General features: G+C 47.5%; 1 protein-coding gene across 2 annotated transcripts in view; it reads left to right on the forward strand.

Annotated features, from left to right (window-relative positions):
- Window positions 1-25,373, forward strand: part of LOC8031038 (endoplasmic reticulum transmembrane helix translocase) — a 105,496-nt gene that overhangs the window by 25,806 nt on the left and 54,317 nt on the right. For both annotated transcript variants that reach the window (XM_040210932.2, XM_042292648.1), the window contains exons 10-16: window positions 1,265-1,385; window positions 4,306-4,460; window positions 5,566-5,741; window positions 9,642-9,752; window positions 12,851-12,976; window positions 15,901-16,009; window positions 24,660-24,763. In XM_040210932.2, the coding sequence (XP_040066866.1) occupies window positions 1,265-1,385; window positions 4,306-4,460; window positions 5,566-5,741; window positions 9,642-9,752; window positions 12,851-12,976; window positions 15,901-16,009; window positions 24,660-24,763 (902 nt within the window). The remainder of the gene's footprint in view (window positions 1-1,264; window positions 1,386-4,305; window positions 4,461-5,565; window positions 5,742-9,641; window positions 9,753-12,850; window positions 12,977-15,900; window positions 16,010-24,659; window positions 24,764-25,373) is intronic.

Genomic DNA, 25,373 nt, shown 5'->3' on the forward strand with positions numbered 1-25,373 from the left:
GCAAGCATTCGAACGTCTGTCCAGTGGTAGATGCAGCACTAGCAGCAGAAAATGTGGAACCTATGAAGAGCGACAGTCTGCGTGAGAAAAGCATCTGGTATTTTAGCTTCAAGACAATTCGATTTAAGTAAAATCTCAATTTTAGGGCTTAAGGGGCTAATAACGAGCTAGACACCTTTGCTTACGTTTGTTATACATTACTTGAGGGTTGATATAGACAAGTCCACAGATACCACCCGTGTAGTCCATTGAAATACTATCTGAATCCAGCAAAAGTCAAATGCAAGCAATGTATATAATAAATGTTCCTTGTTTGTTTTTTTACCGTTCCCCTGCACTTGGGCTGTCTTACTTGTGATTCTTTCTTGATGGCCCAGACTGTATTTAACATGTTGCTCGAGCAGCATGCAGCTTTTCTGCTTCGGCGATCTTGTTTAAAAACAGAGATACAAAAAAAATAATATACAATAACCTGCCAATTCATTCAGACCATCAGCAGCATTTATTGTGCGATATGTAATTCTATAGTGATGCTCCTGCAATTGTGGCCATATTTCTTTATTTTCATATACCAGCTGCGATTCATGCGTTGCCTGCCCTGTCAACCATGCTTAAAGTGTTGGTTGAAGTTTCGCCTGTAGCTACAGGCCATACCTCAACAAAGGTTAATATAAAAATTTACACTTCCTACGAAAAACACGCCAAAAAAATGAAATAGAAACGAGCGCGCCGTCAGCTAGCGTCGTCACAGCCTCCACAGGGCGAGCGGGCCGAGTCGGGGAAAAATTCTCTCCTCGCCGTGACGTCACTTCGGTTCGCCGTAAGGGGGCGCCACGGGAACTTCTCGGGGCTAATATCGAATCTAGCACTAGATTTACAAAGAGACGATGAAGCACTATAAACTGTAAAAATATTTCGATATCGTGGATAATAATAAAAAGACCCCCTGGTGCATGTCCTTCTAAATTATCTGACAAAGAACGCCACGAATGTAGGCATTCAGAAACTCGGAGTATCGCTAAACGTTTGCTATGTTGGAACATTTCACGCATGCAACACAATTGCGTAGAAATTTGTCATACATTTTTTGTTTTCTATAACACTTCGGCGTTTTATGAGCCTCGAGTGTGCACACGCAGCCATAGCACGGTGGAAGGCAACGAGCGCACGCTGGAGGCTGGGCACCCGAACGAAATGCCTCGTCATTCCCGTTCTCTCGGTGACGGCGATGTCTTACACTCCCTCGCGTTGTCCGTACTCCCAGACGTGTTCTGCACGGAGCCGTTCCGGATCCCGTTTGCGGGCAAGGTGGAGATCTGCTGCTTCGACAAGACGGGCACCCTGACCAGCGACAGTCTGGTCGTCGAGGGCATTGCCGGGCTCAAGTGAGTGGCCCATTGGACGCATGAGTTTGTCCGCTTCTTGCGCAGGGTGACTTCGCAGCGCCGAGCTCCGATTGGAAGGGTAGTGGGTGGACGCAAAGGCGAGCTGCCTTCATCTCTACCCGCTGCCTCCCTCCAGTCGGAGCAAACGAGACCGTCGTCTGCTCTTCGCGCAGACAGAACGGTGGCGTCAGAGTCTGGCATGCGGGCACCGAACGCCGGACTCGTCTCTTAGTCGTAGCAATGTCTGTCTTGCCTTTTCTACAACTTTGAGAAATCCAGCGGTTCTTTACGAACGAGAACTCGGGCTTTTCTCTGCCGTGATAAGGACTGGTGGATATGCTATACACTGCGTGTTTTCATGAAAGACTAGCACACTAAAATCTCCCTCAAAGACCAGCGACCCGACTCGTAGAGCAGTGACTCAACGTATCGAACGGTACCTTCTCTCGAAGACATCTTGTACTGCTCCGATTTGCGTCTTAAAATATGAAGTCTCAACTCCGAGTGCAAAGAAAATTAGAAAGGAAGCTCTGATATTTTCAAAGTGGAGCAGCAGCTATAGTGAAGAGTTCAAAAGGTGTTCCCTTTCGTTAACCGTGTCGAGGAGGCGACGCCGCCTGTGGCGACAAGCACTCAAGCGCGGTTCCACAAACGTATTTGTCAGAAGTAAGTTCTCTGCTTGACTTTGGTCATGGAACAAGCTTTGCAATTTTCTAAGGGAACTGGTGCTAAATACCATGTTTATCCAAGCTAAGGTTCACTCTTTCCTCAAAAATCCGACAGCCTGTTATGTCGCAGCTGGGATGTCTGCAATGAAGTGCACAGGGATGCCTTCCATGTTACGATGTGCTGTGTTTGTTCAAGGCATAGGCGGTGTGCGGTCGTTTAGACCATATGATGTATAGGAGTGCACTCCCTTCCCCCTCCACCACCCCCTTTTTCAAGGCTCGCTGACCGCTTCCATCTTTACTTGGCATGTTCGCGCCTTTACTCCCGCTTTTCGCTATATTTTGAAGTGCAACATCTAGTATTTGTTTAGCAGTGACCTTGCTTCATTGATTACATTTCTTGCACAGCATGGCTGCACTGCGGAGAAGTGACACTTGTAAGGTGAATGCATTGCAGACAGTGAGAATTCCGTAATTTGCTTACTTCAACCAAAAGTTGTGATTGTCGCTTAAGCACGAGACACATGCGCGAAAAATCCATCCGATCCGACGTCCAATCCGGCAATACGACTGCCTGATCCGAAAAACTTGGTTGCTTCAGACGTCGGATCGGCGATCCGGCGTGCATCCGCCAGATAGTTTCGCACGGCGGACGGACTGTCGGAAGCGTCCAGCCAATGACAGCTCAGCTAGCGCGAACGTCATGATGACGTACTGGGTCTGGTGGGACGAATAAGAAAACGGGACGGGCGACGGGAAGCCAAACGCGTGGATCCCACTGGACCCATTCGAAAAAGATGGCCTTGGCAAAGAATGCACGCGCTAGTGAGAACGAGCTCCTAACTTCGCTCAATCTGGGACCATGAGATCTATGAACGTGGACCTCCGCTGGAGTGCCTGGATCTCCTGGGCGGAGCCGAACGGATCGTAATGTTGCATGCAAGGTCGGAAGCATGTGTCTCAAACTATCGCGTGCGGCAATTCGGAGCGGCGTTCGGACTGTCGGTTCGGATGTCAGACCGGACGATTCTGCCGTCCATGTGTCTCACGCTTTACTCTCCAGGTAAAGCGATACATCTCACAAATATTATTTCTTTCTAGCATGCACTTGTGTTGGTGCACCTATGAACTATTAGGGTTGTGCTCTCTCTTGTCATATATTAGAGCAAAACTTCTGCTTATACAATAAGGTGTATAGTGTCATTATTATACTTCAGTCAATTTATAAAACCTCTTCTAAAAGCAAATATTTTCAGTGGGAAAATGTTATATTAGAAGCGCTAATTTTAGGATGACACTTACTTGACAACTGCGAATTAAGTAAATGTGGCACTTGCGTAGGACTGCTATCTCTTTACCGTGAACAAACCCTCGAGTCATTACTGTCCACGGCTGCACTGAAATAGAATAGTGCCTCATTGAGACATTCCCGGTTTTTACGTTTTCCCGGCTTTTATGTTGAAAACTGCCGGTCCCGCTGAGCTCCCAGCTTTTGCGGCATTCTTGTTTTTTTACGTTTTCCCGGATTATATGTTTTTTTCCCACAGTCCTCAGAGCAACATATCAATGAGGTTTTACTGTATTCGCTACAACAGACTCGTAACATTCTTGCAGTTCCTGGCCACTGCACGCTACATCAACTGTACAGAAACTATACTGTACAGAAACTATCTAGAGCAAGCACAATAATATAGACTCAGGGTTTTGTTGGCTGCCAATGGCACGGTATGTGTTGGTGCTTACCCACAAATACTAGGTCCGTTTCTCAATGAGGTTGCAATAAAAAAATCCCCAGCTTTTCGCCACAATGGGCGAGAAATGACGGAAATATAGTTGTCGTTGCGCATATTAACGCCCATTTTTACGCATATACACGCTCCGTTTACTCGACCGCACACAGTGCAGCTTTGTGGTCGCAGATGTATCTGGGAAAGAGAACGCACTGCACACACAAGTCGACGTCCTGATATTAAATTGAGATGGGTACCATTAGGAATGGTGGGTTGCTTTACGTGCAAGACAAGCTTTAGGTCATGGGGCAGTCCCGATGTGACCGCACGTGAGACGGAGCGGTCTGCCTGGCACCGCTCCGACGCCGCGAATGCATCTAGAAAGTCTCTGCGACGGTCGTCGCCGTACAACGTCTTTGCACTGACTGACGCTTTGCCCCGTTGCGCCGCGACGGACGTCGTTTGTTTCGCAAAACAAAATAGCGCTCTAAGAGTCGCGGCGCGAACCATGCCGCTTCGCAGAGGCCGGCCCGAGATCTGCCCCGTCTCGGACGCCCCCCCGGAGAGCGTCCAGGTGCTGGCGTCGTGCCACTCTCTGGCGCAGCTGGACGACGGCATTGTGGGCGACCCCCTCGAGAAGGCCACACTCACCTCCATCGACTGGAACCTCACCAAAGGTGAGCCGCCTCGGCGCAGTTTCAGACGCGCGGCATTTGCAGGGCCGGCTCTCGGGCTTTCGGGCTGTCGCGGCGTCTGGGAGGGTTGGTGTCTGACTGCGGTTCCAGAATGGCGACGAGTCCTAAAAGAGGAAACCTTCGGTTCGTCGTTTTTTAATGCGACATTGCGACGTCGCGATACCGTGACATTGGGCAACACTATAATGTCGCATTGCGATGGCACATCGCACGACGTTGTGGCGTCGCGTGACACCGAACCGTCCCGGTGTCAGGAGATGACATGACCTGGCATCACTTGACACCGTAATGTCGGGTGACGTCGTGACACCTATAAATGCTGGGCATTTAGGGCGCCTTTAGAATATATTCCTCTTTTGCTACTGTGCATGGGACAGATCTTTGACCAGCGTGTTTATCGCCTCCCCATTCGTGGTCCTTCGATTTTCACCCGACAACGTCGTAGAAGCGTGGCACTGTCGCTCGATGCAATCCTGGCAATGGTACAGCGGCGGAAGCGGACGTACGGCGGGGAGTCGTTCCGCCGTACGTTGCTCTTCGGCTTTACGGTCTGCAAAAGCTGTAGCAGCCACGAGTCGGATCGGCGCTCTGACGACGGCAACAGTCCCCGTTCGGTTGTAGCGTGGAGGTAGAAAGCTTCTGGAGGCGACAGGATGCCACCAGAGGTGAAGATGGGGAGTGTGGAGGGACACATTTCCAACGATGGCTAAAATCGAAAGAAGCTATTGAACGAAAAAGAGAGACGACTCGGCGCCAACGGCTGTTAGGTCACCCCAAGGCCCTGAGGGTGACGAAAAGTCTGCTTTTTTTTTCGTCCAATGGTGTCTCTTGGTTTTGGATGTCATTGGGTGCGTGTCCCTCCACACTTACGGTTTCACCTCCGGTGATGTCATGTCACCTCTAGAAGGTTCCTACCTCCACGGATCATAGTCTTTGCCGTAATTTGTCGCCACTTTGGGACTACCTTTGATGCACGAAAGGTGGAGGACGCGAAGCATGCCCGTCGGAGACGCGTTCCAGCCATCGTATCCCCACAGACCGAGCCTGAACTCGAACGGCGTCCATCCTTTTTTTTTTCCCCGGGAAGGTGACGCGGTGGTTCCAAAGAAGGGCAAGGTGCCGGGCATCAAGATCTTCAGCCGCTTCCACTTCAGCAGCGCCCTCAAGCGCATGTCGGTGGTGGCGGGCTTTGCGCCCCAGGGGGCCATGGAGACCACCTACTTTGCCGCCGTCAAGGGCGCCCCGGAGACACTCAAGCACATGGTGGGGACCGGAGCTCCCATGAAACTACCGTATCCTCGGCTCTATAAGTATCCTCGTTGAATGAGTCGCGGCCCCATAAATGGTCATTTGACAAAGATGTTTGTATAAGCTGCACATGTAGTTATGGAGCGCCTGCAAAAGACTTTGCACGGAGTCGTTGCGGCCGCCGGCCGTTCCTCCTCTGTCGTAAATTTGACTACGGCCCACACCTTGCGCAGATAGGGTCCACATTCCTAAAAGAAGATGCATATAAGTCTCACCACGATACAATATGCTTTCACAGAAATTTAGCAAAAAAAGTGTGACTCGTATGCCGGAAACCCGGTGTCTGAGAGTAGTTTAGTTACTTCAATCAACACCCTCCCTCGCTCCGTAGTAAAAATTTTCTACCCCGACATTTGAAGACGTACCCAGGTCCGGTGTCGCTTCATCTGTGTTGTCGCATTATACGACCCGCGAGAGTGACTAGGATCTACTCGCGTACGATTTGGAACGTCGACGATGAGTTACCGCGTCAAAGGAAAGTAAAGCGCTCGAAACATTTCCGCGTCGACAACAAAATTGGTTTAGGTTTGACCGTTATCTTATGAATTATGTGAGTCAAGTTACTTGGCGTAGGCAGGAAAAAAATACTTTGAGGGTTTCACTGTTTTACACAAAATGTGGGGGTGGGATTCTCGAGGAAAGTGAGACGGAATACCACGGAAACCGTTGCCGAACGTATAGCACTTACTTCGGAGGACTCTCTGTACAAAAGAGCAATAAATTGTAGGGTAGGGGAAATATTCTAATTTTCGAATATTGTTTTCATAATGTAGGCTATTCGATGTTCGCTCTGAAATGAACCTTGGCATTAGACTTTTTCGAAGCATTGATCGCGGCGGGTTAGCCCCATTGAGCGTGCTTGTTGCCGAGCATGGGTGCGCTGCGGAGAAGTAACAGTTGCGGAAGTGAGCTCCATGGGTGTTGCTTCTCCGCAGTGCACTGGTGCTCGGTTGAAAGCGCGCCCAACTTGGCTATCCTGCCGCAATCAACATTTCGGAAAGTACTGACATCTAAGTCAAGAGCATAGGAGAAAAGCACAATTTCAGAATGGGATGGCGCAGGTGCGTGCCCGGTGTACTTCAAAAGAAATTCAAACTTTGTGAATGTTGTTACTGTGCTGCAGCCCAGTAAAATGCAGTTTCATTGAGTTATTTTAAAAGGGTAATAAAACCTACTGTTACCTCTTGTTTTGCAATTTTTTATTTCTAGACATATATTCTATATTCGATTGAATATTCAGTCAGTTTTTTTTGCCTTATTCATATTTAATTTGTGTTCGAAAGTTTCTATATTTGCAGACCCCTAAATTAACTTGGCTTTAAAATGGACAAGTTGAAGCTTGGGAACAACCTTCACGGTTTCAGCTGTGTTTTCATTTAAAGGGACAATGAAGGCAATTTCGGACATCTTTTTGGCGATTGAACTGTGTTCCAGGCACGTCTCAGGCCACGTTGCCCAAATTTCAGCCGAAATCGGCGCTTGTGTGCCGCGGAAATCAATTAAACAGCCGCAGTAATAATCATACCGGGATCGACTGGGGCGACGCCCCGTGAGTTGCGGGAGAAGCGGAGCTTACGTGACCAATGCGGGGCCAAGAAGCGTGACGTCACAAGAGACGCGTCATTGATTGGTCAAAACGTGGGACGTGCCCTCGGTCACATTTTGGTTCTCGATTTTTAGAAATACTGTTCTAATTTCCGCTTGAATAACCATGAAAAGTATTAATCGGACCGTAAATGATTACTAAACCGTAAATAAAGCAGCATAATTGTTTATTTTCTTTGCTACACTGGACGCGAAACGGCCAACGAGCAACTATGGGCACTTCGGCATGCCGGCCGGGCCGCTTGTTACCGGGTGAGCGGTCTGCGTCGGGTGATGGCGGAGGCTGCCACAAACATACTCCCGTTCCGTTTTGTGTTTGTCACTGAAGTTCAGTGACTGAACGGAAGCTCGAACTCGCTCGGGAGAGTGGCATTGCCGTCCATGTTGACATATTCGACGAAACGACCGCGCCACCGCGCTGCTATAACCCACCGCGGTAACCAGAGTCTCGATCTCCTAAATACTACCGATACCGACTATTCACACTTGACGTCACTCCCTACATCACCTCCGTTTTCGGAGGCCCAGAAACGAGAATGGATATTGTTTAGTTTCGGTTCTTTGCTGCTTTCGTAGGCACTGAAATACGCGTCACAAATGTCTGCAAAAAATTGGGCAGCATGCTATGTTCACAAGAAGCATAAAAACATCATTTAAAAAAATTAAATAAAATCGTCTTCATTGTCCCTTTAAGCGTGGTGCAGCAGTAGTGAAAGGCTCACAGAAATTATTCGACATTGGATTAAAAAATATTTGGCCAAAACCACTATTCGCTTTGAATTCGCTTCCACTCAATATCCTCTATGTTCAGACAGGTCTAGTAAATTGATCAGAACGAACGAAATTCTAAAAGCGCTGCAACGAGATTTGAGCCCATTGGTCCGTCATTGTGAGCTCAGCATTCCACCACTGCACCAGTTAGTGAGTAGACACAGAGCTGGTTTGCTTTTTCTACCAGGGTGGTCTTTATTAACTGTCTCAATCGAACACAAATGCCAATCGTTGGATGTCGGCGTTACGGCATTTGCATTCATACTTTTTACGGGAACAAACACAAAATCGAAGATGCTACCACCATCGGATAAAAAGAGAGAGAGTTCGGAAAAAAACGACACATTATAACCAAATAAAGAAAAAAAAAGAAGCTGCAATGTCCACTATGAACCCTGAAGAATGCCGCGGAAACGCATTCTGTGTATACCGACTTTTTCCATGGCATTAAGATTAAATTGGGCATTTTGTTTGTTATTTGTTGATTGTAAGCAACTTCACCGACCCATCTACTTCAGCTTACGTTTGCACCTGGCGTAGGTCTAGTTGTCCCAGTAGCCGAGTTCCTACGTTTTTTTTTTTTTTTGTGCTCCGTACGGCGAGGGGAAGGAAGACCGGGAGGAACAAGCAGACGGAACGCTGGAAAGGAGAGGGGGAAACCTCCTTTATTGTTTTCTGTTGCAAATAACTTGGAATTTTATTTTAATTTTTGTTTACACGAATGGATGTATTTTCTTTCTGTCACAAATTTGGGCTTTCATGCTTGTCTTCGCATCTATCATGCTTTAGCCCTCAAAAGAGGCTGGCACTATCTTTTGGATAGATAACAATAAATAATCGGCCACAATTTCAGTAACTCAATACTTTCTATTGACAATTACCTTTTGGTGTCTGGAGTCATAGCTTGGCTGCAGACACTAAAGTTTTGAAGTTATGCGTGTCTAAGAGAGACGGAGGTAACCATGTCAGGATGTCAGGTGACATCATGATGTTATGTGACATCACATTACATTATGACGTCACACACAGACATACAGCATGTGCCCAGCTCATTCATAACAGATTCTGTCCATCTTTGAGTTTATCAGATGTGATCGAGACATGCGTATATTTTTAAGAGTGGATGCTACGAATGGAGGCCGCACGCTGTACAGTGCGCGGTCTCCATTGCTTTATTAGGGCGTCAATGCTGTTCATTCCCGTTAGGAAGAAGCTGTATTATGACTTTCATAAATAAAATAAATAAGTAAAATGAATTCTAGGCACATACAAAACGGGGGATTTTAGGGCTCTCAAATCGAGTGGCGAATTTGGTGGAGTAATTTTAGGTCAAATAGTGGGGATGATTCTACTGCATATGTTGCTGACCAACAACGTTTTATATTAAAAGAAAAACAAAAGCCATGTTTTGTCAGGTTTAGAGGCGAATAGAAAGAAAGACAGCTGAACCTTTTTTCCATTGCCCGAATTCCCTCGCAGTTCTCTCACATTCCGGAAGACTATGATGACGTCTACCTGCGCATGTCACGGAGAGGAGCCCGGGTGCTTGCCATGGGACGCAGTGTGCTGGGACAGCTGAGTCACCAACAGGCAAGCGCTTTCTGCACGTTCGTGCAACCCTCTCCCGTCTGGCGTGTCCACGTCCGTAAACTCGCGTTCGTCAAAGGACACCTAAACGTTCAGCACGGCCTCCAACCAGAACGGCCGTGCTGCTCGTTGTCTGTAACGTAGTCCATAAAGTGGTCCACAAATGAAACTAAATTTTGGGATGCAGCAGTATTCGAGGTTCCGCCGAGTGCTCGCAGTCTATCCTTTCGCGAGAGAGAGCGAAGGCTTGTTTGTTTCTTCTGTAGCGTTAGCCTTCAAAAGGGAAAGTGAACTATAAAATGAAGCAGCACCTAGATAAGAAAGCCCAAGTGCTGAATCTGGCTGCGTCACTCCAAGGGGCCACCGCGGGGCACAGATCGAGTACTAGCACTGCATCGGCGTTCGGCTACAACCTGTGGCCAATCGGTGATTGGGCGAGTTGTAACCGAATGCCGGCTCAGTGCCCGTGCCCCATCTGCGCCCTGCGGTTGCCTCTTCGAGCGACACAGAGTGACTCGGCACTTGGGCTTTCTTACCTAAGAGGTGTTGACTGAAGTGTGGGGTTCTGTTGAGCGGATCTGGGAATACCCAAATACGAATGGCATATGAGGTTTTTTTTGCGAAGGACAGAGAAATTTTTAGGGCACTGAAGTATTAGATCTCCCTCCGCTCACAGTCCTGCTTGAACCTTGTAGAACAGGGTTTCTCAGGTGTTTTCATCTCGAGGAACTCTCTAATGGCGGCCTCCCAGTTTTGGCTGTGGTGCGGTGAAGCAGTGCAGGAGACTACGGACCTTGTAAACAGTAATGCACATACCAGGGTGTGCTTAGCTCCTAGTTATGCTTCAAAACAATGCTAAAATTTCAGAATTTTTTTTTTTTTTTTTTTAGGTGCAGGGATAGGTAAAGTGCAGTTGCTGATTGATTATTCGAGTTCAATCCAGATTGCGGAAAAGTCAGAATAATCGAGCAGTCCGAAAAGATTAATTCATTTATAAAATCTTTGCAATGGCACTTCATTTATAAACGGCTGGAGAGACTGGTCGATAGTTTGCTGGACGGTATTTCGCCTCTTCGCAGTCAAATGGTTTGGCATTTTGGCGGTCTGGGCCACACGAGAGCTGGCACAGAGTTCACTTTCCCTGTCTTTGAACTTCTCGAATGTCACGAGAGCGTCAGTCAAGTAGTTCATAAATGATACTGTAAACAAAGAACAGTGGTGGACAGTGAAGCGGTTACCGGACGTTTAGACAACCCCGATCCCTCCGTGTACGGCACAAAACAAAAGCGCCGATTGGTTCAACCTCGGAGGTGCGACAAAGAGGTAACGATTCCGATTACAGCCTCGACTCGGCTTCTGGGTTGCATAGACAGCGCTCCCTGGCGTAGAATGTGTAGAACGGGCTGTCAAGGCTACAGGCTGTGCCGAAACAAAACAACTGGCAATGGCTTGGTTCGCGGTGGCAATATAACGGCTACTAGAATAGAGCAGCGAGGAGTACATTGTTCGGATTTTTAGTCGCTGCTCACAGGTTAACTCTATGGGGTGAGGGGCGGTTCCATGAAATTGTGAAAATAATTGGGCACGTCCGAATTTTTGGCGTTCAGAAAATCGGTTTGGGACTAAATGTTGCAAACTAAACTTTCCTTGGAAGAAAAAAGTTTTTAGTGCAATATACACCTTTGCAAAAAGAGCTCTTTGGCCGCCGCCATTTTGCGAATAGAGCGACCCCTATCAGCCGGAAATTTCTGCCACCCGCCTGAGCTGTGGAAACCCGGTCAGCGTGACTCCCCACCTGCATTGTGCATTCGGAGTTTGCCGGCTTTTCTTTAAAGTTTTTACTTTATTTGCCTGTTTAGGATGCTTACCCTTTGTGTGTTATCTTCCACTGTGAGGGCTCGTAGCCTGCTTGGCCTTCGTAGGAAACGAACGAAGAGAGCAAACATCAAGGAACCCACGATGCGGGCAGTTCGACGTTCTTAGAGAATTATTTCCATTGCGATAATCTCCAAAAAGCCTTCCCGGCTATGTTCCGGGTCTTCATGAAAAATTGCTGATATGGTCGGGTCTGAGGTGTGGGGACGGAATAGGCACGTTCGTTCATTTGCTTTCAAGCTGTGCAAAAAAGCAAGTCTCTTCTACTTGTGCCCCAAAACACGCCGGATTCTGACCAATCGTCGTGAAGTGACTATCGTCGACACTGTATATTGGATATGCTGTTATTTGAGACCTTTCTCGAATTCTGTTCAGATAGCGCGGCACTGTGGGGTACGTACAATATATGTTGTTCGATTTATGAGACTCGTTGAATTTCATGCTGTAGGCGGAGAATATCTATGCAGTTTGGATATCCTGTGTGGTCAAATATTATCGACGATTAAGACCTTTGTAGATTGACACGGCTGAGTGTATGGCGCCCCTAAAAAGATCAGCATAATATAAAACAAACATTCCAACCGCATTTATTCTGTCGCGCATGGACTCACCAAAACAGCTTTCATTTCCTTGTTTTTGTTACAAAAATAGTACAATGCATTCTTAAAAACCCAAAGAAATTCTGTTAGCAATAGAACACAAAATAAAAAAAATAGAACGCGGAAATTTAGCCTCCACCAGCGTCCGGAAGTGTGCCTACGCTGGCTGCCACAGCCCACTGACGAGAAACTCCACAGCCCAGAGGAGTCAGGTGACACTGACATACCCTCTCAAAACCAGGGACGCGCGCTGTAAATCGCTTCGTTCGAGACTGCCGCTGGAAAGGTCTATATACGCTGTGGGACTCCTAATCTGAAACAAGCATGTTTTGGAATAGCTCAAATGAGTCTCACGGTGTGAATATTGTGCTAAAATATTTTATGCGAGAAAGGTTTCCCGCTGACGTTTTGCTAGAAATTAAGCATGTAACCCACACAAGGAAGAGGTAAGTTTCACCTCTTTCTCGAGAAATCGAGAATTGGGTGAAACTCTGGAGTCCAAGTTGTATTTGCCATGTAGAGTTGTGAAAGGACGAAAAATATCTAGGGTATTTTTCCTCTGATCTGCACTTCGTGGTCGAGTAGGTACCCAAGTGTCAGTGTCCCCGGGACGTTCCCTTTTCTCAGGTGAGGGACCTGACGCGGGAGAGCGTGGAGCAGAACCTGGACTTCATGGGGTTCCTGGTGATCTCTTGCCCACTCAAGAGCGACTCCCTCTCTGTCATCCAGGAGATACAGTCGTCCAGCCATCACGTGAGTGGTCCTTTTGCGCATTGCAGCCTCCTGAGCTCTGGGAACGTTGCGGGCGACTCCGCTCGGTTTCAGAAATGACTGAAGTCGCTCTGTCAGGACATAACGTAGTCACCGTGAAACAATTTCATTGAAATAATGCTGGCGTCGTTAATAACCGTAAACCCTAATGGCACAACAGAGAAGGACAAGTAGAAGAAGTGAATATGGTAGTGCTTCGGGGGGGGGGGGGGGGGGGTTCATTTCTGCTTGTACTTGTCTGTGGCACTGTTTGTCTATGGGATATGCTTTCCCAACTGGCCCAACAGTTCATTTTGGGATTATTTCTGAAAATGAGATTAAAAATGTTGTCATCAACTCCTTGGAGACCTGCTGAGGTTAAAAGTAACACAGAGCAGTAAGTAGGGAACGGCTTGATAAGCCGTTTATTTTTACAGGGAAGCTGTTTATGGCTAGGGTTTTGTGGATTTTTCGTGCGCAGCAACAGAAATTATGTTACGGCTTCGTGACGTCATGTGACGTCATGGTTTTGTGATGTCATGTGACGTCACAACTTCGTGCCACGTGATGTCAATTTCCCTGCTAGCTTTAGTTGGGCCATTTTTTCAATAAATTTGGTGGGGAACTTTTCCTGCTAAATTTAGCGGGGAAATTGACGTCACGTGTCCTCAACACCAATACAGTTTCCCCGCTAAATTTAGCGTGAAAATTGACGTCACGTGACATCACGAAGCTGTGACAGAAATGAAATCACGACTTTGTGTCACGTGACGTCAATTTCTCCGTTATATTTAGCGGGGAAATTTTTCCGCTAAATCTGGCGGAGAAATTTTTCTGCCAACTTTAGCGGGAAATTTGCGTCGTGTGCGAAACAGCTTCGCTTGTCATCTACCTTCACAGAGTGGAATGACTCATCATTTTAGAGCGCAGCTTTTAGGTGCCCAGTTAGGCTTGAGCGGCGTTGCCGTCGCCATTGTATTTTCAGCGCGTTGCATTATGGAACGTTTCCTATTATGACGTTACACGTGATGTCACGTGTGGTGTCACGAGGGTCACGAGGGTGACTAGGTTCGCGAGTGACGTCACGAAGGACACTTGTGAAGGTCAAGATGAAGGTCACGACCTTCACGGGTGACATCACAAGGTAGGAGGAGGAGGACGACAAGGAGAGGGTACTGAAGAGGAGGAGGGACATACCTTCCTCTTCGTATCCTCCCCTTCTCCTCCTCAAGAGCTGCGCTCTACTTCGAGATTACAGGGAATTGTAAACTTCTTTCATTTGTTTTTTGGTGTGTCTTCATCCTTTCTGCACTTTTGCACCTGCCCAAGCTGACCTGTCACTTTTGCGCTAAGTTTTTGGAATGTAGTGAAGATGATTTTGAATTTTGAGGGTAATACTATTTTTATTAGTTTGAAGCTTAAGCATGTAGGTTGGTACAATGCACAACACTTACAGCTGCAATTTCTCGTTTTTTCTAGTTTACCCGCAGAATTTAAACACTGCCATCAATACCACTAACACTATGTCACCTGTGTAGATTGCATATAACGTATGTCGCGGGAGTCGCGAAAATCCACACTATAAGCGGTACCGCGCTATAACCAAAACATCAATTTTTCAGGCCAAAATACATGCCATGAGACAACTTACCTTTGTAAAACAATTTATTTTATGTTAGATGAAAAATAAAGCTTAGTTTGAGGAAAGTCTTTATTCAACCAGACTAGTACACTTCTCTCTCAAGTGTGTTACACATTTTGAAAGAAATGAGCGACTTTTGCCTGGCACAACCTTTTAACGGCGTCGCGGGTTGCGGACGGACGTTGCGAGCGTTCAGGATTGCTAACCCTAATCACTTTTCTCCGCCGATAAAAACGCATGAAACTTTGCATCCTTTATACGGTACGCGCCAGTATACCTTCAACTTGAGCACAGGCATGAAATGCTCCAAATAAGAAATCCGGGCGATGTTCGAAAACACAAATGCTTAGAAAGCACCACTGTAGTCGAAGTAAACAAACACGACGACACGGGCGTTTCTGCCGTTTTGAGAGTGCCGCCACAACATCGCCGCACGAGTAGGTGGATCTTCTCTTCTAGTACGTGCTGGGTTATTGTGACACACAACGAAAATTCAGTCAAGGATAGCGCTTTTACGTGGAACGTTGAGCACCCACCACTTCTTTAAAGTGAACTAGAACGCCGTCTACGTCGACAATCACAACCGACGCCATGTTTGCGGATAGAAGCAGCCGGCCCGCGACCGGCTTGCAACGTGCGCGAATACTTCTCCTCGACCTGCGATTGGTCTGTCGTTGCGGTTGTTTTGAACGACACGTGCGTGCGTCCCTCCGTCGCTATGGCAATTGAAGCCTCTCTCTTCGCTTCTCCCTGCTTCTTCGAGCAACCTCCTTGCCCCGCGAGTGCCGCTTGCGGCTCGCGCCGTTATCTAGTGTCACACAGGGAAGCGTGCTCACTGCCCCGGTTGTTCCGGAAACCGCACTATAACCGGTATTTCCCTTCGCGCGCCTGCATTTTAAGCGGTATGTAATTACATGGAGTTCTATGGGAGGCGATCCGGTGGTTTAAAAAAGCCGTGTTATACCCGGTCCTTCACTATAAGCGGTTACGTTGTAAGTGGTCTATACTGTACCTGTGAGTCAAGACCTTTGATGGCAAAATTAAGTGTTTGGTACTAAGCTGCATTAATAAATGCAATTGCGAATGTAGGTTCTCAACAACATGCATATTACATGGGTAGATACTGCATTGAAGCAGCGCAACAACATTTGAAACCAAAAACTGACACTACACTGGAAGTGCCGAGTTCCACATTCTCTTTTTTTCTGAACCAACTTTGAATAATGTGGTACTGTACTGCATCGGTTTAATTTTAGTCGTTAGCCTGACATTGTGTCGTTCCCAGGTTTGCATGATCACCGGAGACGCGCCTCTAACAGCTTGCCACGTGGCGCGGGAACTGGACTTTGCTTCCAAGCCAGAGACCCTCATCCTCACCGAGGCGGCTGAGGAGGGTGAGTCCCCTTTCTTTGTCCCTCTCCTTTTTCATCCTGCGGTGTGACGACACTCCCAACCAGGAGTGTGGTCGGTAGACCACCTTTGGTCCGTGGGACCGGAAGAACTTTATGCTTCAGACTTTCCTCAAGGTTTGTACCATGTGACGTGCTGGCCTCTGCCGTACGGCAGCATAGCCGCCCGTGGCCGTCAAGATCGCCGGTGCACAAAGGGGTCTAGGCCAACTCGTCGACGGCCCATTCGTCGTCGGCCAACTTACCGGCGTCCCATTCCTCAAATAGGCCAATTCGTCATAGGGCAACTCGACGAAGGAAAACTCGTCGAAGAGGCCGACTGGGTGTGGCTCTTTCAAAGCTAAAATATATAACTTTTGTTCTGAAATTTTAAAGCGAATACTGCCCTATATGAACCCATAAAATCGCCCCACGACGATTGACTCCCAGTCTGCTCTTTCTTGTTGAAGACGACAACTTGCCGCTTTCTCCGCTTTCACGGTGCATTGGGGGTCGCTCACTACCGTATTTTCACGAATGTAGGTCGACCCATTTTTTCAATTTTTGAAAACCTGGAGTGTTGGGGAGTCAACTTATAATCAAACCAAAACCCCCGACCAAAACGCCGCCGACCAAAACGAAACAGTCGCGATATCGAGAACACCTTGGCTTGTTACGAGTTCAGCCGGCAGTACCTGTAGCATCACGCCAATCTCTGCACTCATTTTACAAGTTCTTTTTTTCTTCAGTTTGCGCAAACAAGTATTTTTACATAATAGCAATTCGCAAATTAGCCTGAATGTGCGGTGGTGAACCAAGGTGAACGCTCGTTGGGTTAACGGCACACAGCACGGCGTGCCCGACTCCTGGGGGTGGCGGCACTTGATGTGAGAGTTACTCCGGAATAGCCACTGGAACAGCACCACCAGCCTCACTCCCTGCTGCTTCTTTTCGCTCGATTCACCGTCGCACGTCGTTTGATCGAGTGTCAAGATCATGCTGGAGTCCCAATTACTTTTCTCTGTATTGTCATGCGTGGTCCGGGCAGTTTAGGTCTTCGGCGTTCGTATGGGGCCGTTCTTCATTCGAAAGCAACCAACTACTGCACTGCCGGACACAAGTTCAACCCGTCGGAGCAGGGGGTGCTCCAGCAGCGTCTGCAGTGGCACAGGATCTTACGTTCTTTGCTGCGATGGCAAACGAAGAGGCTTCTGTGGGCCAATATCTGGATAGGTCTGGATGCCTTGTGATCGGTCCATCTATTGTGCACTTCACCTTTTCTTTAGCTTCGGTGACACGAAAAATTCTATAAAAAAATAACTATGCTATGTAAACCAGTGAAACTTTCTATGAATACTCTCCAGATGTTGGTTTTCTATGGTTTTCAAAGTAAACTTATTTTGCAGAAACTTTTTTTCTGGGTTGTGTAAAGGGTAACTGCAAAGAAAAAAAAAGTGTTTTTTTAAACAGCCTAATTGGGACAAGCATGTCACCAAACAAATCTTCGACGAAAACAAAATTTTTTTTTTTTAGCAATATTCACATGCAGGACGTAATTTAGTCAGGGTCACAACCTCTCCACATTTGAAACTCCCGCTCTTTCGACCTACACGGAGAAGTACGCCCCAACTCTCACTTTTGGATTTTCTCTTGGATTGACTTGGCTGCGGAGTACGCGCGTCTTGACTTCTGGCCGCGGATCGGGGGGGGGGTGGGTGCCGTCCATGTACACTGGAAGCTAGAGCCGGTTTGCTTTCGTTTTATTTGTTTGGTCAGTGAAAATCTGGCAACAACACACGTTCAACATGGCGCCGGGATTGTTTTGGTTTGACGGGACGCGAGAAGCTCCGTGGTTTGCGAGCCCATGTAGCGAAGACGTGACCAGAGAAGTGCCCGTGTGATGTTCCTGGAAGACGGAAAGTACCGTATTTGCACAAATATAACGCGACCACGAATATAACGCGAGGGCAAGTTTTGATGCCCTCAAAAAGAAAAAAAAAATATTATTACTATAACGCGAACCGAGGCCGCATCAATTTCTCGCACTCGGGGGCATAGCAGATGTGAAAAGTCAACGGAAATAGAAGAAATATCATTTTATGTTTTGACTACACTCATCCTCACTGCTCAGGTCCTTCCGTTTACAATCCACTTGGCGACTACACAGATAAGCAGCAGCACGGCACCTGCTTGTCTGGTAGTTCCTTTTAGATGCGGAGCATCTCTTGCTCGGGTCTATGTCCCGCGGCGTCGTAGTCCGCACTCACACTACGCATGCGCAACTCTCCTCCTTCCCTCTCTGCAACAGCCTTGCGTTACTCTCTCCGCTCTCTCTCTCTACCAGCTGCGTACACTTCGCGTGCGTTCGCTTCTACTCACACCGCGCGCGCATGCGCAACTCTCCTCCTCTAGTCTCCTCTCCTTCAAGTGTGAATATAAGCAGCGGTAGCGCGCTGCGCGCGTTCAGTTCACCGCTGTTGACTCCACTTCACTCCGTTCTTCCGATAAGTGTGATGGAAGCAACAGTCCCGTCAGTTAGTGGGTTGGCGCAAGCAAGCGTCAGCACCACCCCACAAACTAACAGCAACGCTACGTCCACTGAAGGCAAAGCTGCGCAGCGAAGGGCACGCGACGCTGAGCGCAAACGCTTGAGGCGAGCGGCAGACCCTGAACTACGGCAACGAGAAGCGGCGTCCATTCGTCAACGTCGAGCGGCGGATGCTGAACTACGACAACGTGAAGCAGCTGCGGTTCGATAACGTCGAGCAGCAGAACCTGAGGTTCGGGACCGTGAAGTTCAACGTAAATGTACGAAGCGAGCGGCGGAACCCGACCTTCGAGAACGGGAAGCCGCGTTGGTTCGTGAACGTCGAGCAGCAGAACCTGAGGTTCGGGACCGTGAAGTTCAACAACGTTACTAACACCGTTAATAACATCGTTAATAATGATCCGCGATGCTCCGCATCACCCCATGGTTCCCCTTGGGAAGATGGTGTAATTTTTTCTTCTGTGCGAGCTCTGCGGCAGCCCACAATCGAAACAAGGCACAAAGCTGAAGCACCAACACACAAACACCAGATCACTGGAGCAGAAACTAAACAATGCGCAGGCAGAAAAAAGACTGCTGAACCCGATACACGATCACACTTCTTGTTCTGGTCCCTCTTCATAAACAAATGCCTTGTGTTGCACGATTGCGTAAACGCGGTTGGTGGTCTTGGCTTGGCTTGTGTTGACTTGACTTGGCCTGGCTTGGCTTGGCTCGGATTGGCCAGTGCCCGCATTCCTGCATGGCGCGCGCACGCGCTGAGTTTCTGCGGCATGCACGCATTGTACAAACGCAAAAGCGATAAAAATGCTTTTTTTATGTTTTCTTATCGCCCCTTCACCTGGCCCAATAGCTAATAAATTCTCTTCCTCACCCCCACTTCTTTTCCCACCATATAGTTTGCATTGAGCCAGAGGGGTTGGCTTTCTCCTCTGGCTTTCTCCAGACTCGCGCGCCTCGTGGCTGAACTCGATTCCGAATATAACGCGAGGTGCGTTTTGGAGCACGTAATTTCGAAAAAAACTTGCGTTATATTCGTGCAAATACGGTATCATTCGTAATCGTCGTGTGTGCTTTGAAAGCGAAGGGAGTCACAGGGTCCACGAGTGTGCAACCACAAGTAACCGTTCATAACAGCGCGGCGTTGACTTCAGCGATCTTGTTCTATTTGGTGCAACACGGCGATGCGACAAAGAACTGAAACGTTCGTGGTGTGTGGTGCGGTGCTTGGAGGTAGAAACCCACACTAACACGGAGCGCAAATTGGTTGTGGGGTTGACGTTCAACGGGTTCAGTCCCGTCGTCGTCAGCTGATCCAGTCAAACTGGTCCGGGAAGACAGAGTGAGCGTTTTTAAAAGTAAATCTTCCTTCGTTTCATTTCAAAATGTGGAAGATTCCCTATGCATACCATGAGTAAAAAGCTGCAGGGCATTTTCAACAAAATTATTTCGTTTTAATTGAACAATGGACTCTGGATTGTTGTCCTAAATCTGCCGTTTTTATGCTTCGTGTTGTTAGACTCCGTTTGCACAGCGACATGTTTGCACGACGACACACACCGGTCGAGTAGATAATTCGGTCCTGCAAACGACCGGTTATACACCAACTCATGTTTACAAACAAACCTGAGCGCCCCTAGCAGACGCCACCGGCGCCGCGCATGCGCGGTGGACGGTGGGCAAAAAGCCCGCCGTCGCCCATAAACAAACCATTGAATTGCATTGTTTTTGGCGTCGCTGGGAGTCCCCGTGCTCTTTTTGCGTTGGAATTGTTGATTCTACGTCCTCCTAACAATGTCTGACTAATTGAGCGGCTTCAGGAAAATTAACAAGGCAAAACTTTGCGTGCGTGCAAGTCAAACTTTGACCCGGCCGGATCAAAGTTTGACTTGCGGCGATTCATTTCATGTGGATGCCGCAGAATGGGCGCTAAAGCCTGACTCGCAGGATGAGATTCTGCTCGCTATTTTCAGTCGCGACGTCGCTCGGCTGCAAAAGTGTGGACCGTAGCTGAGATGGTGGACGTCGATACTGAAAACCGCAAGTAGAATCGGGCATTACAAATCGGTGATGGCCACTGGTAACAATAATCAACATCTTCTTGCATCTACTGTTGCAAGAAGATGTTACATCTACTACATCTACCTACTTGCCCCACCCAACCTTCAAGAGTGTTTTGAGGCCTGCACTTAGTTCTTATCGCAATTACCGAGTCAACGTTTGGTTTACGGGCCGCTGTTGTTTGAACGAGCTGACGACAAAAAGCAGACAAGTTTGAAAGAGCAGACGACAGTTCGAACGCTTGCGCAATTGAGTGCGGGCAAGAAGCACCGCGTACCACGTCAAAAAACCATTGGAATGTCACGTTGTCGGCGTCTGTGTGAGTCTGCATACTATTTTTCGCGTTGGAGTTGTCGATTCTACGTCCTCATAGCAATGTCTTACCACTTTAATCGCCTGAGCGAAATTATGAAGGCTCGTTACACCGCTAAACTTTGCGTAAATAATTTGACGTGCGGCAATTCATTCGCGTGACCGCCGCAGAATTGACGCCAAAACCATGATGAGATCCTTTTAGATATTTTCGGTCGCGACGTCGCTCGTGCTGCAAAAGTGTAAAAGGTAGCGGCGATGATCGACGTCGATACCGAAATTCGGAAGCGGGAACAGACCAAGCGTAACAAGTCGGTGATGGCCACTGGTACCAATGATCAACATCTTGTATCTACTCGTTACACCGAGCCTACGTAAGTCTTTTGAGGCCTGCAATTACTTCTTATTGCAATCACCGGGTCAAAGTTTGGTCTACGGGGCGCTTTTGTTTGAACGAGCAGACGACAAAAAGCAGGCTCGAAAGAGCAGACGAAAGTTCGAACGATCATGCGGCCGTGTGAATTTGAAGACGCACTGAACCCGCGGGTGGCCCGGACAACTTGGCGGTTTTCTCTCATTTATGTTGGAACAAAACAAATACATCTGCCGACCACAAAGTGTTGCTCGCACAACCAATTGTAGTTCGACAGCGTCTGGTTTACCCTTTTCACGGCTGCTATCCACGTACTCGGACGAACGGAGCGGGCAGAAACACATGAAAACTGATCTTCAAACCTTTCCAGACTGGTTTGGTACAGTCCCCGTCGCAGAATTGTGATGAGAACTCAGGTTTTTTTGTCTGGTTTCTCCGAAAAGAACACAAGAATGCATGTCTCGCGCGGCGACTTCTGCCCACCGCCCCAGACCGGAAGTGCGACCGACGCGCCACCACCGCGGCATGACGTAGGAGTGTTGAGTTCGTGTATACCGAATTTCAGGGAAACTTAAGTCACCACCAATATTTTCCTGTAAATCTCGTGCGAGTTTTGTAGCGCTTATCATGCGGTGTGAATAAATTTGGGAAAGATTTCCTACCTGCCCGCAGACGCATGAACGTCAGACCATCTTTTATGTAGTGAACAGAGTGCTTTTCCTTTATTTTGGGAAGAGGCATTGGTGCATTTATCATGGTGCAATCACTTGAGGCTCGAGAAATTGGGGAGGGCGACCAAACTTTCCGAACTTTGTCTCTTTCCTCCCTGGCAGTGCTTCAAGTTGCAGTTTCAGTAGGCATACCTACTAGCAGGTACAAACTGCTCTAAAGCAGGTAAAAGACTGGGAAGTAAGGACGCTGCGGACTCCGTGTTTCACAAGATGATTGGGGAAGTTCTTTTGCGAGGTATGCGGAATATGCAAACGATTTTGTTATGCCCGTCGTGTGCGTCTCTCCAGCAAAACAAACAAGATGATCTACAAAGGCGTAATCACGAGCCAAGGTTTACAATAACAGATCACGTTCAATTCAAACAACTTTACGTAAAATGGTTCGGAAGCTGAGAAAAAAAAATCTGTCGTCTAAAGCAGAATTTGGGTGTCCGAAGGCTTGTGCGGACAGCTGTTACGTAATAACCTGGCTGTGCCAGGTCTTTTACGCAACAGCTGCGTCTCAGTCGCGATCGTTTGGTGCACCCGGTGCGAATCTCGAAGGCCTCCGGAGTGAAATGACGAGAACGTACCTGGACTCGTTTGTCGCTACGCGAACGCCCGATTGCCTGCAGCCAAATAGCATTCAGCTTGTGATCTTTTGGGGCGACATGGCTACTGGAAGACTAGCTGTCGTGATCACTCATCTTACAGCACTTTACAGTGCAACGGCGCCACATTACAGGAGCTGACATCTCCAAAAAGTCAACATTTGCACGTCCAAGCAAAAAAAAAAAAAAAAAGCACTCTAGGAAAGCAAGGACGAAAACTAAAGTAACAAACCGCGCTATAAAAGCCAAAACTCCGCGTCGCTTCCTATCACTAACACTGGCGACAGCTGCTAAACAGACTACTTCACTTCGGGAAATCTCACTCAAGTACCTGGGTCAACACGACACACTGATCACTTCGGCGAAATGACTAGTCGAGTTAGGCGAGACAGGCGGGAGCAGAGACCACGGCGTCCATGAAAGCATGGCGGAGCTTTTGTTTGTTAGGGTATGAATCCAAACGGAAGTGCCCATCTTGTAAACTTTTTGTAAAAAATAATAACTCTCATCACATGGGTTATTCTTTAAACATAAAAATATGCTGCTCAAAAGAAAATTGCAACATATAACAAAGGTTTAACAACCAAGATCTAAGCTGTCAATCAAACTCTTAGCCAATGAGAAGTATAGCTGCCGATTGGGGTTCAACGTCACGGAACACAAACTTTCGTGGCGTGCGATTTAAAACGGACGAAATAGCCGCAAACTAAAATCAGTCTCACGCTATAAATATTGCTGTAAAAACTTTTTGTCTCGCCGAAAAATTGTTTTTTGAGATGCTTGTTCAAATTAGGCTGTTTAAAAAAAAAAAACTTTTTTTTCTTTGCAGTTACTTTTTAAAAAACGTGCAAAGGAGAAATAATTTTTTTTTTAAACAGCCTAGATGGAAAAAGAATGTTATAAAAAATTTTAAACGAAGAAAACAAAGTTTAAGAGTCAAATTTACGGTGCAAAACGAATTTGTAGTTGGCGCCCGCGGGAGCTGCTGTGGGTCACGCGGTAGACCTGTGCATTGTCACGCTGCGCCGCTGCCGCCTCAAATTCACGCCGCCGCCGCACACTGAGCATGGTGCGCCGCCGGTTCAACACGTTTCTCTTTGTCGCCGCCATTGTGCAAGTTTGTCTCTTACGGGGCACCGCCGCCGCCATCTGACCGTTGCACAAGTCTGTCACGTCTGCTTACGCTTTTTCAGGAGCTTTCTTCGGGCTCTAAAGGTTACTTATTAATCTTCTGTAAGCAGTGAGAGAGTGCAGGCGAGCTGGTAATCAATTGACATCTTGTAAACCCTGAGGTGGGGAACGATAAAAAAACGGACGAACACAACAAAATCTCAAGTTGTGTTCGTCCGTTTTTTTATCCCTCCCCATCTCAGGGTTTACAAGATGTCGATTAATCTTCGTTTTTTGTTGCACTTCGAACAAAGATGAATAAGTCACTTTCAGAGACCATAGGACGCATCTGAAAGAGCGGAAGCACCTCGTGACAGATAGCGGCCAGTCACGTGATAAATAGTGGCCACTATTGCGCAGCTATTTAACTTTAAATTCGTATTGCGCTGTAAATATAGCTCTAAAAAAGTTCATTTTTTGTTATAATTTTGCTTTATTACTTCCTTTTCTCCACCAGGCTGTTTAAAAAAAAAGATTTTTTTCGTTTGCATGTGTTCTTTAAGGGACTACGGGGGTTGAGGTAGGTGATCACATCAAGACTAAATTCACCGGACCCTGGTAAAGTAGTGCCATTGCCTATCTGCTTGCTAGCCAGACAGACACGAAGCAGATACTAACGTAGAGACGACCAAGCCTCACAAGGTGATTGGCTAATCGGTCTCAGTTGCCATGGCAATCACAATTTTGGTCCATTCGAATCTTCGAAGCTTCTAAATGGTCCTTCCCTTTTGTCCTACCCATCACACTTCGCCTTCTAGCCACCCTAGTAACGAGATCTTACCCCATTTGAGCTTTTGGGATGTGCTTCACGAAATGGCAGGTTCGCTTTGTCTCGTTTGTCGTTTCTAAGAACTGCACTTTCTCCTTGCAGTGTGGGAGTGGGTGAGCATCGACGAGTCGGTGAGGATTCCCCTGGACGAATCACTGAGCGACCCCGACCTCTATGTCAAGTACGACCTCTGCATCACGGGAGAGGCAAGTGGACCCTCGGAATTCCCGCTCTCGCTCGGCCAGAGTTGTCGGATTCCGTCGAGCGTCTATCGTATTATCTTGCAAGAGACCTCGCATTTTGAAGATTGTCGTGAACCACAATACTTCTTTGAATGCTTGAAAAGTCATGATAAATTATACAATGACTATGGTGTGTTATATACAACTGTGGTGCAGTTATATGTATGCAGTTAATTCAAATAAAGATTTTGAGGACAGAGATTGGGGAATGAAGATGTGTAAATAGCACTATTGACTTCGAACAGAGGTCTGCTATTGGTTAGTGAGCCCGGCACTCACATGCTCAAAGTCACGGAGGAGGTTGCATTCTCAGACGGCTCGTTTCATCTATGCTTCGTCTTTCCCATTCTTAATGCATGGGCCTACTTCCACGAATTGCTGCGACTAGATCTCTGCGCGGGAGGGTAGGCATGTGCCCATTGTTTCTAGCTTGTCTCCTTTGCTCAGCAAACAGGGTTTTGTTAGTCCAGCATCAGTTATCGTCATTTCAATTACAGTCACCGACTGTTTTTTTTCGGACTCCGATAATTCGGACTTGTTCAATATTTCGGACCTAAAGGTGGAACTGCGACTT

This window comes from Ixodes scapularis, unplaced genomic scaffold (assembly GCF_016920785.2).
Source record: "Ixodes scapularis isolate PalLabHiFi unplaced genomic scaffold, ASM1692078v2 PGA_scaffold3__209_contigs__length_174095766, whole genome shotgun sequence".
NCBI classification, from domain to species: Eukaryota; Metazoa; Arthropoda; class Arachnida; order Ixodida; family Ixodidae; genus Ixodes; species Ixodes scapularis.